At 45.0% G+C, this 17,051-nt stretch overlaps 1 protein-coding gene across 2 annotated transcripts in view; it reads right to left on the reverse strand.

Annotated features, from left to right (window-relative positions):
• The window catches only part of CREBBP (CREB binding lysine acetyltransferase), a 177,942-nt gene extending 174,127 nt beyond the window's left edge, over positions 1-3,815 (reverse strand). Inside the window, exon 1 of one of the 2 annotated variants that reach the window (XM_074965683.1) lies at positions 3,647-3,815. In XM_074965683.1, coding sequence (XP_074821784.1) covers positions 3,647-3,731 — 85 coding nt within the window. In that variant the 5' untranslated portion in view covers positions 3,732-3,815. The remainder of the gene's footprint in view (positions 1-3,646) is intronic. The other variant, XM_074965684.1, reaches the window with a different exon arrangement.
• Between the last annotated feature and the right edge of the window lie 13,236 nt (positions 3,816-17,051).

The raw sequence follows: 17,051 nt of genomic DNA on the forward strand, positions 1-17,051 counted from the left end.
GCCGTAAAATCCGGATGATTTTTATTAAACTAACTTCTTTTAAACTGAAAGAAATGATACCTGAAGTGCATAACCATATTTCTTGGGTATAGTGCAGAAAAAAGGTCAAAGTAAAATGAGTATACACGTATAGTTTAACTTCTTAAAAGTGTTTTAGTTAAAAATATAGTGAGTAAGAAATACAGCTAACAATTTTTAAATTATGCAGATTAATTCATATCAAGGTAAATTTTTTCTATTTTAAATAATTCAAAATATTTTAAAATATTTATGTTTAAAACATACACTGGACAGTCATAAACTTCATTAATTGTCACGACTACTTGTACAGATGTTTAAGAAACAGACATGCTAATTAATCAATCAGTACATAATTTGAAGTTGTAAAAAACACCAGGCAACTCAATGTTAAAACTGCAGCTTAACAACTCAGCCATCCTAACTTCCCTAAATCATGTGAGTGTATAATTTTATAAACATTTAAAATTGTAAAGATTATAAAATAAAACAATTTGAATGACTACCACTGTTAGTTCTTGAAAATAATATATTTCTACAGCACCAAAAGTTTGCAAGGCATTTAACAAATACAGATGCATTCCCTTGTTTGCACCATAGTATACAGTAGTAAAAATCACAGCAGCCACATTATATTGGCTCCTTTAGGCATCTTAAAGGATGCCCATTTTGCTACATCTTTAGATAAAATGCTACTAATTAATATATCATCAGTTCCCACACAGCATGCACTGGCTCCAGAGACGTTAATTTAAAAATCTGGATGGTCTACTGTACATCATGACAAAATGTGAATACTGACAAACTAAATGATTATGGCCCTCAAAGATTAAAATTAACAGTTACCATAAACCTACTTTTTACATTAAATATTTGTATAAAGAGATTGCAACTTAGCTGTTATGAAATAAATACGAGATGAAACAAGAGTTAAATGCTTAAAGTTGTGCAACAAGAAAGTCACTTAGTATTTAAGAAAGAAATAATTATACAGAAACAAAACACATTGATCCTTCCTCCTGGTTAGGTAGATAAATGAAAACCCTTTCCCATGGATATTCTACTCATTAGCTTAGTTATGTGGATGAAACCTGTCAACTAGTGGGCAGCTAGCTGTATTCCCAGTAACTAGCTTTGATTAGTGTATAGTGTTGCTGTTGTAAGAACACAAGCACCTTAGTAATCCAACTAAAATACTGACTTATGACATATACACTGTATTAATTCTATCAATACACCTTGATTTTCTACTGCTAATAAAATGCTAAATGAAAGTGTAATTTAAAAATGTACAGAACTATGACATTAACAAAAAAGTTCATAAGCCTTCTAACTAACTTTAATCACGCAAACATTACTCCAATACACTAAGGAAGATTTGCCTCAAACAATTCTTACATCACCCTAGAACAAATGGAAAGACCCAAAATTCTGCATATTCTAATCTCAAGGAAAACTGTTTCTACGAGAAAGATTGAAGTTAACAGGTAATATTTACCCAGAAAATGGGATGCTTAAATCTACTAAATGCTACAGAAAGCAGCATGTGAAAGGGAAACAAGGAAGAACTTAGCTATAATTAATGGTATTTTCATCAGACCTTTAGTTCAATGGGACTACTCACAATACTAAAAGCAAGCATGTCTGTAAGCATTTGCAGGACTGAGGCTTTATTCATCATTCAATAGCAGAACATAACAGCCTGCTGATTTTGAGGGCACATCACTCAAACCTATCAACCGGAGCAACTGGTCAAAGGCAATTTTCATGGTTGTAACGCAACTTTGTTATTAAACCAACAGGCAAGAAGATCCCATTTTAAGTTCAGAGTTTTGAGTAATATTTTACATAAGAACCCTAACAATTTGTATTGCCTACTAGCAGTGGCAACAAATATAAAAACATTCAATTGGAAAAAGCACTTTCAATATACTTAAGATCAACAACAAAACCAATGCTACCTGCAACTTTTTTAATCTTAATTTTTATCTTTAAAGTTATTTTAGACATTGTGCCTACTGAGATATTCCTATTTGTCACACCTGTAGTACTTGCTCTGACACTGTCATTTTTCTATTGATCAAGGCCCTAACTCCGCAAACACTTTTGCACATGCTTAAGGTTATCTGCTGGAGTGATTCCCTTGAGTTCACTGAGACTACCCATATGCATAAGTAAGTTTGCAAAACTGGGACATTCTCTCTCTTTAAAATTAAAACATCCAAAATTATCACCTTCAAAATTCACCGTTTCAAATCTTTTACCTACCATTGTTACAACCTAAAGTGACTATATGAAAGATCAGAAAAAATTATTTCAATTTTTTTTTAGTTTACATGGTGCATTTCACAGCAATGTGTATTGTCATTCACTGTCAACTCCAGTCAGTTCCAAAAAGAGAGTTAAAATGGCTAAGTACTACACCTGACCTAGAGTTCTTTTGCCAATTTTTGTACATTTTCTTTTTCAAGTGTTCCTCTACTCCCCACCTGTTATGAGAAAGACTCAGAGAAACAGTAAGGATGGCTGTAAGACAACCTACTGTCAAATTTACACCACATTAATGTCTAAACATTACAACACTACTGGGGGTGTTTTCATATATACAAGATAACGTACCATACAACTGAAATGCTTAACAAGATATGCACTTTTTTTTTTTTTTTTTTAAGGAAAATTGCTCAGAGCAGACTGAGTCAACCATTTACTAAACCCAGTTTTTAGTTAAGAACAGGGTTGTGATAATACATTCAAGGATGAAACTGGGTGCACACACAAAAGTGCACAAAAGAAATGCATGTTTACTGCACAGAATTATATTTTAAGGGAGGAAATTTGACAGCTCATAAAATACGCTGATCCAGTGTGTTTAAAAACGACATCATATGCTCTGAAAAAACCACTATTGTCCAAAGCCAAAACTTTTGAAAGTAGTTACTGTGAAGGAAAAACAACTACTTCTCTGAACCACTTCACACTGATTCCCACATATTTACACAGCATTTCTGAACAGATAGGAGCTATTCCAGCACACTGGGTAACTATGCGGTTTTGACAAAGTTATACATGCACAGACTGCAGGAATAAATCTGTCTGAACACACGTTTTCCTGAGAAACCAAAAAAGCCTTTGTAGATGTTGCCTCAGTCCGAGAAAAATATAGAAATTTTAAAGTTCTGGTTGGCTCTATCGTTAACTTACAATTGTTTACCAGGCACAAACAAGCGCAAGGTGAGTCTGAAACAATCCCCTTTGCTTCCCTCAGGTCTTACTACGCCCTAGAGCCCTTCACTGTTTACAGATCTGTGGTTACGGGCTGAAGTTACACACAGGGTCCGACCCAGTGGCCATGGACCCAGCTGGAAGAGCCCCGGGAGTCAGGTGCAGGCGATAGACCTCCGGCAGGGCAGGCTCCGTTCCTGCCCTGCCGGCTCTGTCGGCTGGCAGGGACCCCGCTAGGTGCGAGTCACCCCGGACAGCGAGGGGCTACCGGCCGGTTCCGCGGGGAAGCTCGTTTCTCCCGATCTCCTAGGCGAGAAGCCGCCCCCATGAAGCCGCCCCCTGCTCGGTTCCGAGGGAGGGGAGCTGCGAGCTCCGGCCCCGGGCTGCCCGCCTCCGGCCCCCTCACCTGTGCTGTCGCTGGCGGAGAAGCCCGGCGAGTTGAGCTTGGCTCGCTTGGGGTTGGGCGGCCCGTCCAGTAAGTTCTCCGCCATGGTAGCCGGCTCGGCGGTCACAGCTCCAGCCCCGCGCCGCCCGCCGGGGCCGCCCGGATCCTGCGCTCCCGGCCTCGGGCAGCCGCCAGCAGAGACTCCGCGCGGAGCGCCCAGGAAAACTCGGCCGAGCAACAGCGCCGCTTAGTGCTCGGCCGGCGGCGGCCCCCGCTGCCCCATGCCCGGGCCGGGCCGCCGCCGCAGCAGGCCGCAGGGAGGAGGGCTCAGGACGGGGTGGGGAGAGAGCCCAGCGCCCCCGCCCTGCCTGGCTCGCTCCTCCCGGCCGCTCCCCCTCCCTGCCGAGCGAGGAGGTGCCCGGATGGCGGCTCAGTCAGTCACTCAGGGAGCATAGCGCCCCCCCACCCCGCTCCTCCGCGCCCCGTCCCGTCCCGTCCCCTCCCCTCCGAGCGGGGGACTCGCCCCGGCCCCGCGCCGGGCCCTCACTCGGCCCCTCGACCCCCGCCCGCCCAGGAGCAGCCGCCACCGCCGGCAAGAAAAACAATGAGCGCAGCGCGGCGGCCGCGGCGGCCACTGCTCTCGGTCCCGGCGGCGGCGGCGCCCGGCTCGCCCCCCGGCTGTCGCTGCCCCGCTGGCCGAGCCCGTCTGCCCCTCCGCGGCGCTCCGTGCGGCTGCCCGTGCTCCGGCGGGCGGCCCCGCTGCCCTGGCCCGGCCCGGCCCGGCCCCGCTCCCGCCCGCGCCGCGCTCCGGCTCCGCGACAAGATGGCGGCTGTTGATTCCTCAATTAAAAAAAAAAGTTTTTTTTTCTCTTCTCTTTTCCAGGGACCATGGGGGCGGGGCGGGGGTGGAGCCTGCGTTCTGCGTCACCGCGCACGGGCACGCCCCTCCTCGCCGCACCCGTAAAGACACGAGCGCTGCCGGAAAGAGGCGAACTGAGCCTGAGTTGCCAAGAGGCTCCTGGCTGTGGGAGGAAAGGATGCAAATATATGTAAATAAACATGTAAATTAATCCCTCCCCTCTGGCTCCTACTAAATTATCCAGGGGCCTATCCCCTGGAGCCACATAGGATGGGCACCTCTGCTGTCCCACTGGTGCAACAGCACCTGCCAAGCATATGCACCCCTCAAACACTACCTCCCTGCACTGGCCCCTGACCCTGTGCTGTGTGCCCACCTTCTATAGGACCACTGCAACAGGGGGAAGCACCCCATTGTCTCCTCTTCCAGCCTGCCACCCGTGTGTCCCCATAGGGGCAGTGCATACTCTCCCCCTGCCAACCCAGTCCCACAGACCCATAGCTCTGGTACAACAGAGTGCAACACCCACCAACTTTTACAGAGAGCATCAAGCTAGACTTTTGTTGCCTTGGAAGACCTGGAGTATAGGCCTCTGCACCATGCTGCTCACCTATAATACTGGTGCAATAGGCCGCAACACTGCCTCCCCATTCCCCTATCTGCCCATATCCTTCACATGCTGCTTCCCTGTAGAGCCAAATCTCTTGCCCGCAGGCTGCCTCCCCATAGTGCCCACACCCCATCTCACTGGTGTGACATGATGCACAATGCTACCTACCCATAGCACCCAAACCTCTTAGCAACATTCACCCATACCCCCTTCCACCTCATAATGCCCCTCCCCTATCCCCCATACTGTTTTCTCCATAATGCCCACCTCATGCAGCCTCTCTGTGGTGTCCATACCTTCCCACAGCACCAGCCTGTGCCCACTTCATGACTTCCCCATGGTGTCCACCCACCGCTCCCGTGCTGCCTCCCTATGGTACCTAAATGTCTATGTGATGCTCTCTATCCACACACACCCAATTCCTGCAGCACCCCAACCTCCACACAACACTTGCCCACATATCTATCATGCTGCTTCGCTGCAGTTCTTGCACAACCACCTTTTCAGCCTCATGCTGCCATCCCACAGCATGTGCACACCCCAGACAGTCTCCCCACAACATCAATCTACCTGTGCACCCCCTTGCTGCTCCATGCAATGTGTGCACATCCATCACATCGCCTCTGCATATTACTGGGATTATTTCAACTGGAAAAGAAAAGTTAAAGAGACTTAATTGAGGTACTCCACTTACAATGTTGAGGGTTAGAAAAAATTATGAATCCCTCTTTTTATGATGTCTCATAATATGACATTAATGGCAGGAAAATTTAAAACCAAATAAAAAAAGCCATTTTTGCACAGTGTGTAATTTGCCTGTGAAAATTGCTTCCGGAGGGGATCAGAAAGTTAAATACTATAGCTGGATTTAAAAAGCAGCTGGATAATTTTAAGGCCAAAAATAATATTTTTTGTATGATAAATTATGTATAAGACAGGATTAATAAGGTCTCATGCTTTGGGGTGTAAAATCATCACCACAAAGGTCGAAGCAGTTTTACTGCAAATGTTCACTATTGTACATTTGGCCAGATGCATCATAATTTGTTTACATTTTGTTCCTCTTTGTCTGAACTATCAAGTATTAACCATAGCTGGGATGCACCAATCCAGACTTGATGTATCAATGGTCTGTACTAGTGTTAAAAATCTTAAATTCCTAACATCTAGCATAATGCAACTAGCCAAGTGTTCAAGGTTGTATGAATTGGGGAAGAAATCCTAATTGATCCTCTCAAATTATCAATTTATTCTCTGAAGCATGAGATTGGATTACTTTTATTTAGGCCCCAATCCTGCAAGAATTTACATACCATAAGTCTTTGTAGCATTGGTCCCTTAGTTTGCAGAGCTACAGATGTTTTTGTTAGTCATAAAATTAGTAGGCTTTTATAAAAAAGACCATCCACATTATGCACATTGATTACCTCCTACAAGACTGAATTCCATTGGTTGGCTAATGATGTGTAAAATAGCATTTTATGTGTTCTACACTTATATTTTAATTATATTTTACATTATTCTGGATATTTGATATTTAAGTTTTCTTAAACCAGCTGGAGGTAAAGCAGTTAGTGAGGAAAGAGCCCTCATTTCTCCCTCAACTTCCCTTCCCCCCACACAAATCAACCATTAAAATCTTCCCCATGCCTTATGTCCCAGAGCTGTCCGGGGAATGGCCAGAGTTAAGTTCAGCTCTCTCATTCATATGGTCTGAAGGAAGAGTGAGGAGGAGGCCTTGACAAATACTTGTACTGCCCCTCTTTCCCTAAAACCCATGTTTATTTAATTTCCATAAATATGTCTAATAAATCAGTTCTTGTGATGGGGTCTACAGGCCCCACAATGAACCAGGGCTGGGAGTGGAGCATTAGTGAGCTGGGGAGGCCCTGCCCCTCAACAGATACTGGCATGTTCCCAGTAGAAGAACAGTTAAAAGGACACTGGTAGCTCTGGGAAAGGGGAGGAATGATGCATGTAGCACCAGGAAACAAGGCTGATGCTGAGAATTGTGTCAGGAATGGCAACAAGTTTGTGAAGGCTGCTCTAGCTGAGCCCCTTTAGGAGCTGAAAGCCCTAAAAGAGATTAACAGATTTATTTGGGCATAAGTTTTTGTGAGTAAAAAACCCCACTTCTTCAGATGCATGGAGTGAAAAGTACAGATACAGGCATAAATATACTGGCACATGAAGAGAAGAGAGTTACCTTACAAGTGGAGAACCAGTGTTGAAAAGGCCAATTCAGTCAGGGTGGATGTGGTCCACTCCCAATAATTAATGAGGAGGTGTCAATACCAAGAGAGGGAAAATTGCTTTTGTAGTGAGCCAGCCACTCCCAGTCCCTATTCAAGCCCAAATTAATGGTGTTAAGTTTGCAAATGAATTGTAGCTCTGCAGTTTCTCTTTGAAGTCTGTTTTTGAAGTTTTTTGGTTGAAGGATGGCTACTTTTAAATCTGTTATTGAATGTCCAGGGAGATCGAAGTGTTCTCCTACTGGCTTTTGTATGTTACCATTCCTGATGTCTGATTTGTGTCCATTTATTCTTTTACGTAGAGACTGTCCAGTTTGGCCAACGTTCATGGCAGAGGGGCATTGCTGGCACATGATGGCATATATCACATTAGTAGATGTGTAGGTGAATGAGCCCCTAATGAACCACATCAGCCACACCATCAGGGTGACAAAAATGGAACCAGATGACAAACCTGAAGCCTTCCTGGTGACATTCAAGAGAGTCACTAGGGCAACCTGTTGGACAGCGTAGAGCTGGGTGGTCCTGATTGCTCCATACTTAACAGGGACAGTGCAGGCCATATACTGGAGCCTAGAAACGGTAGCTGCACAGGGTTATTCCCTACTCAAGGCAGCCATCCTGGATGCTTTTGGCATCTCCAACGAGGCTCACCACCCGAGATTTCAATGAGACACATTTGCTCCTGGTGTCAGACCTAGGGCATTGGTACAGACCCTAAAGGAACACTTCTGACAGTGGCTCCAGCCCAAGGAAAAGACAGCAATACAGATGGTGGGGAAGATCATATTAGAGCAATTCCTCCAGATCTTCCCATCTGGAGGTGAGTAATACAATATCAACTGGAGACCCTGCTGGAAGCAGTGATGTTGACTGAGAACTATTTGCTGATCGCCAGGCCTGCCTGCAAAACACCAGGAGGGGACCCAACTCAACGCTGGCCAACTCAGGTGACTGGGGCGGGGGAGAGCAAGGAGGGGAAGCACAAGAGGAGCCTGGCTGCCACTCCAAAGGGGATGGGACCAACTGAGCAGAGACTGACCACAGGAGTTTATCCATGGAGAGAGAGGCCAGGAGGGCAGTTCCAGTGTGACCTGACGGCCCCCCCCATGGGAACACCATTCAGGGGCGGAGCCCAAACAGTTGAAGCACCTTCCCAGTCAGGCAACTGCTTCACCTGAGGTCAACTGGATCACTTTCAATGAGATTGCCCATATATGGACTGCAACTACAGACAGGTCTGGGCAGTGGAATCCAGAACCCACAAGAGGGGTTCGGAGAAACTGGTGGTTCCGGTACAGGGTAATGGAGTCAGGGTCCAAGGCTTAGGAGACCTGGACTATAGTCAGACAATGATCAGAGAACACCTGGCCGCAGTCATGGAGAATCTTTGGCCACCATATACCTTCAGTGCATACATGGGGATGTGCATCCATTGGGATGTACATCCATACCCATAAGGCAAGTCCAGTTATCAATGGTGCAAGTAGGGCGGTACAGTCCAGTACGCTGTACCGGTAAGATATTTATAGCCTGTACACTGTACCGGAAAGTCACAGGAAGAACAGAATGTGGGGCCACCAGGCAGCCCCACATCGGCAGCTCCTCCGGCACAGCTGTACTTCCCCCAGCCCTTGCACACAGCTGCGTCTAGGATCTCCTGTCTGGCGTCTGTAGGCAGCCCACTGGAGGACAGGGCTGGGGGCAGTACCGGTACAGCCGCACCAGAGGAGCTGCTGGCGTGGGATGCCCATTGGACCCAAGTTCTCCTTTCGCCGCTGAGGTTCTGGAGAGCCCTGTGGTTCAGAAGTCTCCGACGCAAGCGGGAGGAGGACAGAGCCCCCTCCCTCCCCCCGGGTAATGTGGGATGGATCATGGGGAGGGGAGGAGGAGAGCACGGGATCTCAGGCTCGGGGCGGGGTTATGTAAGGAGTCATGTGGGGAGGTCATGTGCCCCCCCTTTAGCTGGTGCAGCGCACCAGTAAGAAATGAATTCTACTTGCACCACTGCCAGTTATCGATACAGAACTGCTCAGATACTACTTGCACAGGAGTGGCCCCGAACTTAGCTTACCCCATGATAGTCGGTGAGACTGGAAGTTCTTCTGGGAACTGCTTGGATTAGGACAAGGGGTGTCCCTAGAGGGGAAAGAGGGAGGAGCAGAAGACACAATGAGAGGCCCAAGTGGAGGACATCATGGGCAGGAAAAAATACTGAAAAAAGGTATCCACAAGGAAGTGCAGGACTATTGTGCTTCATGCCCCAAATGTCAGTCTGCAAGGCCAAAGAAGGTCCCTAAGGCCTCTCTAGTACCCTTTCCCATGGAAGCGACCCCATTCAAAAGGGTAGGGATTGATTAATAGGGATTGATTAAAAGCACAGGAGGGCACCAGTATATCTTAGTGACCAATGAACTACACTACATGCTACTCTGAGTCAGTACCCCTCCACTCTACAAAGGTGGCAGCCATCACCACCGAATTGATGAAAGTATTCGCCCGGGTGGAGATTCCTAAAGAAATATCACTGACCAGGGAACCAATTTTATGTCACAGCTAATGAAGGAGCTATGCAATTTGCTAAAGATAAATGAATTTTCTTAGGGCTTTCATCATGCACAGACCGACAGGCTGGTGAAACATTTTAATAAAACTTTGTAAAAGATGCTAAAGAAGTTTGTGGCCTCCTATCTTTGTTACTGGGATCAACTCCAACCTCCCATCCTTTCTCTTCTCCATCTGGGAAGTTCCCCAAGCTTCTATGGGATTTCCCCCATTTGAGTTACTATATGGGCGACAACCCCTGGGAATATTAGATCTGATTTGCGAAACATTGGAGTGATAGGAGTCACAGTCCATTAACTTTGAGCAGATTATGGAGCAAAGACATGAGGTATCTGAAGAGAAAAGCTCAGACTTGCAGATGGAAGCAGGACTGAGGAATTCTGAGGGGAGACTGGGTGAGGAAAGTGGTCAGTGGAAGCATGTGACTAAAAGAACCAGGCAGAGGAAAAGACGGGCTAGTGAAGGAGAAACAGAGCTCAAGAACAGGTTTGCAGAGTTGGAAATGAAGAAGGGGCTCAGCAGGTAGTCACTGAAGGTGGGAGGACAAGGAAGAAGAGAAGAGCGGCTAGTCATATAGGAAAAGGGGAAGAGTCAATGGAGACTACACCAAATATAAGCCTCAGGAGGATACAGGATGGGTTGAAGAGGATTACAAGGGAGAATAGGAATGGAAAGAACTTGCAGCCAGAGGGAACAGGGGATAGACTGGAGAATAGCACTGTCACCAGGAAAAGGCAGGTCTATGTGATCGGAGACTCTTTACTGAGAAGAATAAACAGGCCTGTAACCAGAGCTGATCCAGAGAATAGAAGGGTGTGCTGTCTTCCAGGTGCTAAGATACGGGATGTAGACCTGAGGTTGAAAAGGATCCTAAAGGGAGCGGGAAAGAATCCCCTAATTATCCTTCATGTGAGAACAAATGATACGGCTAGATTCTCGCTGGAAAGTATTAAGGGAGACTATGCTAGGCTGGGGAAGACACTTAAGGAAATCGAGGCTCAGGTAATCTTTAGTGAGATTCTGCCTGTTCCTCGAGAAGGGCAACAAAGGTGTGACAAGATTATGACTATCAACAGATGGCTTAGGCAGTGGTGCTACAAGGAGGGCTTTGGGATGTATGGCCACTGGGAGGCATTCATGGAAAGAGGACAGTTCTCTTGGGATGGACTTTATCTGAGTAGGGAAGGAAATAGACTTCTAGGATGGAGGCTGGCACAACTGATGAAGAGAGCTTTAAGCTAGGAATTTGGGGGAGATGGTTGGGAGATGTCCAGGTAATCTCCACACCAGATTTTAGCATTGAGAGGGAAGAAAACGAAGTAAGAAAGGATACAGCCGTGGGTAGGAGAATGGACATAAGGAGGAAGGGCAGTGTGGATACCAGTCTAATAGGTTATACTGGCTGTAGAATGACCGTGCCTAATCAGGTACAGAATGTGAGCAAGGCCAAACAGCAAAAATTAAGATGTTTGTACACCAATGCGAGGAGCCTAGGTAACAAATGGAGGAACTAGAGCTACTGGTACAGGAAGTGAAACCAGATATTATAGGGATAACAGAAACATGGTGGAATAGTAGTCATGACTGGACTACAGGTATTGAAGGGTATGTGCTGTTTAGGAAAGACCGAAATAAAGGTAAAGGTGCTGGACTAGCATTGTATATCAATGATGAGGTAGAATGTAAAGAAATAAGAAGCGATGGAATGGATAAGACAGAGTCCGTCTGGGCAAAAATTATATTGGGGAAGAAAACTATTAGAGCCTCCCCTGGGATAGTGCTTGGGGTGTGCTATAGACCGCCGGAATCTAATTTGGATATGGATAGAGCCATTTTTAATGTCTTTAATAAAGTAAATACTAATGGAAACTGCGTGATCATGGGAGACTTTAACTTCCCAGATATAGACTGGAGGACGAGTGCTAGTAATAATAATAGGGCTCAGATTTTCCTAGATGCAATAGCTGATGGATTCCTTCACCAAGTAGTTGCTGAACCGACTAGAGGGGATGCCATTTTAGATTTGGTTTTGGAGAGTAGTGAGGACCTCATAGAGGAAATGGTTGTAGGGGATAATCTTGGTTCAAGTGATCATGAGCTAATTCAGTTCAAACTGAACGGAAGGATTAACAAAAATAAATCTGCAACTAGGGTTTTTGATTTCAAAAGGGCTGACTTTCAAAAATTAAGGAAATTAGTTAGGGAAGTGGATTGGACTGAAGAACTTATGGATCTAAAGGTAGAGGAGGCCTGGGATTTCTTTAAATCAAAGCTGCAGAAGCTATTACAAGCCTGCATCCCAAGAAAGGGGAAAAAATTCATAGGCAGGAGTTGTAGACCAAGCTGGATGAGCAAGCATCTCAGAGAGGTGATTAAGAAAAAGCAGAAAGCATACAGGGAGTGGAAGATGGGAGGGATCAGCAAGGAAAGCTACCTTATTGAGGTCAGAACATGTATAGATAAAGTGAGACAGGCTAAAAGTCAAGTAGAGTTGGACCTTGCAAAGGGAATTAAAACCAATAGTAAAAGGTTCGATAGACATATAAATAAGAAGAAAACAAAGAAAGAAGAAGTGGGACCGCTAAACACTGAGGATGGAGTGGAGGTCAAGGATAAGCTAGGCATGGCCCAATATCTAAACAAATACTTTGCCTCAGTCTTTAATAAGGCTAAAGAGGATCTTAGGGATAATGGTAGCATGACAAATGGGAATGAGGATATGGAGGTAGATATTACTATATCTGCGATAGAAGCGAAACTCAAACTACTTAATGGGACTAAAGCGGGGGGCCCAGATAATCTTCATCCAAGAATATTAAAGGAACTGGCACATGAAATTGCAAGCCCATCAGCAAGAATTTTTAATGAATCTGTAAACTCAGGGGTTGTACCGTATGATTGGAGAATTGCTAACATAGTTCCTATTTTTAAGAAAGGGAAAAAAAGTGATCCAGGTAACTACAGGCCTGTTAGTTTGACATCTGTAGTATGCAAGGTCTTGGAAAAAATTTTGAAGGAGAAAGTAGTTAAGGACATTGAAGTCAATGGCAAATGGGACAAAATACAACATGGTTTTACAAATGGTAGATCATGCCAAATCAACCTGATCTCCTTCTTTGAGAAAGGTTTCAGAGTAGCAGCCGTGTTAGTCTGTATTCGCAAAAAGAAAAGTATTCGTGTAGCTCACGAAAGCTTATGCTCAAATAAATTTGTTAGTCTCTAAGGTGCCATAAGTACTCCTTTTCTTTTTTCTTTGAGAAAGTAACAGATTTTTTAGACAAAGGAAACGCAGTGGATCCAATTTACCTAGATTTCAGTAAGGCATTTGATACCGTGTCACATGGGGAATTATTAGTTAAATTGGAAAAGATGGGGATCAATATGAAAATTGAAAGGTGGATAAGGAATTGGTTAAAGGGGAGACTACAATGGGTGCTACTGAAAGGTGAACTGTCAGGCCGGAGGGAGGTTACCAGTGGAGTTCCTCAAGGATCAGTTTTGGGACCAATCTTATTTAATCTTTTTATTACTGACCTCGGCACAAAAAGTGGGAGTGTGCTAATAAAGTTTGAGGATGATACAAAGCTGGGAGGTATTGCCAATTTAGAGAAGGACCGGGATATCATACAGGAGGATCTGGATGACCTTGTAAACTGGAGTAATAGGAATAGGATGAAATTTAATAGTGAGAAGTGTAAGGTTATGCATTTAGGGATTAATAACAAGAATTTTAGTTATAAGCTGGGGACGCATCAATTAGAAGTAACGGAGGAGGAGAAGGATCTTGGAGTATTGGTTGATCATAGGATGACTATGAGCCGCCAATGTGATATGGCCGTGAAAAAAGCTAATGCGGTCTTGGGATGCATCAGGAGAGGTATTTCCAGTAGAGATAAGGAGGTTTTAGTACCGTTATACAAGGCACTGGTGAGACCTCACCTTGAATACTGTGTGCAGTTCTGGTCTCCCATGTTTAAGAAGGATGAATTCAAACTGAAACAGGTACAGAGAAGGGCTACTAGGATGATCCGAGGAATGGAAAACTTGTCTTATGAAAGGAGACTCAAGGAGCTTGGCTTGTTTAGCCTAACTAAAAGAAGGTTGAGGGGAGATATGATTGCTCTCTATAAATATATCGGAAGGATAAATACCAGATTGGGAGAGGAATTATTTAAGCTCAGTACCAATGTGGACACAAGAACAAATGGATATAAACTGGTCATTGGGAAGTTTAGACTTGAAATTAGACGAAGGTTTCTAACCATCAGAGGAGTGAAATTTTGGAATAGCCTTCCAAGGGAAGCAGTGGGGGTAAAAGATCTATCTGGCTTTAAGATTAAACTCGATAAGTTTATGGAGGAGATGGTATGATGGGATAACATGATTTTGGTAATTAATCGATCTTTAAATATTCATGGTAAATAGGCCTGATGAGATGTTAGACGGGGTGGGATCTGAGTTACTCAGGGAAGAATTTTCTGTAGTATCTGGCTGGTGAATCTTGCCCATATGCTCAGGGTTTAGCTGATCGCCATATTTGGGGTCGGGAAGGAATTTTCCTCCAGGGCAGATTGGAAGAGGCCCTGGAGGCTTTTTGCCTTCCTCTGTAGCATGGGGCATGGGTCACTTGCTGGAGGATTCTCTGCTCCTTGAAGTCTTTAAACCACGATTTGAGGACTTCAATAGCTCAGACATAGGTGAGAGGTTTTTCGCACGAGTGGGTGGGTGAGATTCTGTGGCCTGCGTTGTGCAGGAGGTCGGACTAGATGATCATAATGGTCCCTTCTGACCTTAGTATCTATGAATCTATGAAATTCAGTGCAGTATGTAATACAATTAAGAGAGAAGCTAACATCCTTGAGTGAGTTTTCAAAGGAGAACTTGTTGAAGGTGCAACATGACCAGGAGAAGTACCATAATAAGGGTGCCCATATCAGAGAACTCCAACTGGGAGACTGAGTGTCACTTCTGCTATGGGGATTCTATCAATTAGGGAAGGCTTGCGACACAAACAGGAACAGAAGATACACAAACTCATCAGCTTGTTCCCCTTCATGTTTTCAGAGGCACCATGCTAGGACGCACCCAGTGTTCCTCATATAGAGACTGAACCCTTCCAGAAAGTGCATGAAAGTATGAGACCATTACCCAGAAAAATATGGGAGACTGTGCAACAAGATCTACAAAACATGTTGGCCATGAGGGTCATTGAGGAGTCACATAGTGAGTGGTGAAGTCCGATAGTGTTCATGCCCATATGGGATGACTCAACACGGTTCTGCATAGACTTTTGAAAAGTGAATGCAATATCCAAATTAGATGGCTTCCCATGCAGCAAATGGATGAATTACTGGAGTGGCTGGGAGTTGTCACATACATATCCACCTTCAGCCTAACCAAGGGGTATTGGCAGATTCCCCTTGCCTCTGAATTTAGGTAGAAGATGGCCTGCTATGTGCCTCTGAGCTTCTTCCAGTTTAGAACCATGCCCTCTGGTCTGCATGGGGTTGTGGTTATGTTCCCGGGGTTAATGGCTAAGGTGTTCGTGATGGAATGCACTCCTGTATTCACACCCTACACACTATTTTAATAATCTTTGTACAAGGCATGTCTTGTGAGGTATCATAACTTGCTGATCAGTAACATCATGGTATAATGCATGTAGCAACATTAAGTGTAAAGTTATGAACATAAGCTGAAATCATGACTGATGTGTGTTTCCCAGATAAGTCTGGGGAGAGGCTAAACCAGTTTCTCAAAGACAAAAGGCAAGCTGACACCCCAGCCAGCTGTCAACAAAGCTGATGAGCCGTCATTTATCAAGGGGCCATTCTTTGGCAAGAAAGTGGGGGAAAGGTCTAAGAGACCTGAATCTTAGCAGAAAAACAGCATTAGGTCTCCTTCCTCCACCAGACCCCCTGTCTCTTGGTTCTGAGCTGGAAATGCTTTTCAAAGACGGACTGAAACTATAAAAAAGAGGGACAAACACTCCAAGAGATCTCTCCTCTCTTTTCCTGTCCATCTCATTCTTTGCACCTGAGAAGACAAAAGAAGCAACTGTTGGACGCTGGGGGAGTCTGACCTGAAGAGTTTGGACAGTAATGCTTTTGGAAACACGTGGTGAGAAACTTTGCTTTAAATCTAATATCATTTTAGTTAAGGACTAGGAAGCATTTTACCTTTATTTTTCTTGTAACTATTTCTGACTCCTATGCCTCATTGCTTGTACTCACTTAAAATCTCTCTCTTTGTAGTTAATAAACTTGTTTTTATCTAATCCAGAGTGTTTAAGTTAAAATGTCTGGGTAACTCCATTTAAGGTGGTAAACTATTGTATTATTCCCTTAAAGGACTAACAGACTTAGTATATTTGGACTATCCAGGAGAGGCTGGGCAGTAGAAGACACACACTTCTGCGGGAAAACCCAGTACTGGGAGTGTGCTGGGGTCACCCTGCAGTATAACTAAGGCTGCTGAGACCCAGAGTGTAATCCAAGTGTGGCTGGCAGGCTGCAGCTACACACAGACACTCAGGGTGTGACTTGCATGCTAGAAGGCTCTTTGTGAGCAACCTAGGTGGGAGATACTATCAGCAAGGTATTATAAGGCACTCAAGATTGCAGGGCAGGGGTGACACAGCCCCTGACTCGTCTAGATTGGACCCCAGTGTGTCACAGTATTGCACCCACATAGTCAGTATGGAGCTGTATATCAATGAGATCGTCATCTACAGCAGGACCTGGGACGACCACATAAACACCTCACAACGGCCCTACAGGCACTCCAAGAGACCAAGCTGACAGCTAAGCAGGTGAAATGTCAATTAGACAACTGGGAAGTGAACTATCTGGGATACATGGTGGGTGGGGGACAGTTAACATCCATTAGATGGCAAAGTAAAAGCCTTGGCAGAATGCCTGATCCTCTCTACGAAGAAACACGTAGGTCAACTCCTGGGGCTAGTGGGGTACAGTAGGCGGTTCACACCCAGCTTTGCCATGACAGCCGTAACTTAACAGGCCTAGTAAACGATGCCTCAGAGAGGAAGATCCAGTGGACCAAGGCCTGCAACAAGGCCTCCAGGGCATTAAAAAAGGCTAGTCAAGAACGTGTTTTATTTCACTCTGATGTTTCAAAACC

Source organism: Natator depressus, chromosome 10, assembly GCF_965152275.1.
Source record: "Natator depressus isolate rNatDep1 chromosome 10, rNatDep2.hap1, whole genome shotgun sequence".
In the NCBI taxonomy this organism is placed as follows: domain Eukaryota; kingdom Metazoa; phylum Chordata; order Testudines; family Cheloniidae; genus Natator; species Natator depressus.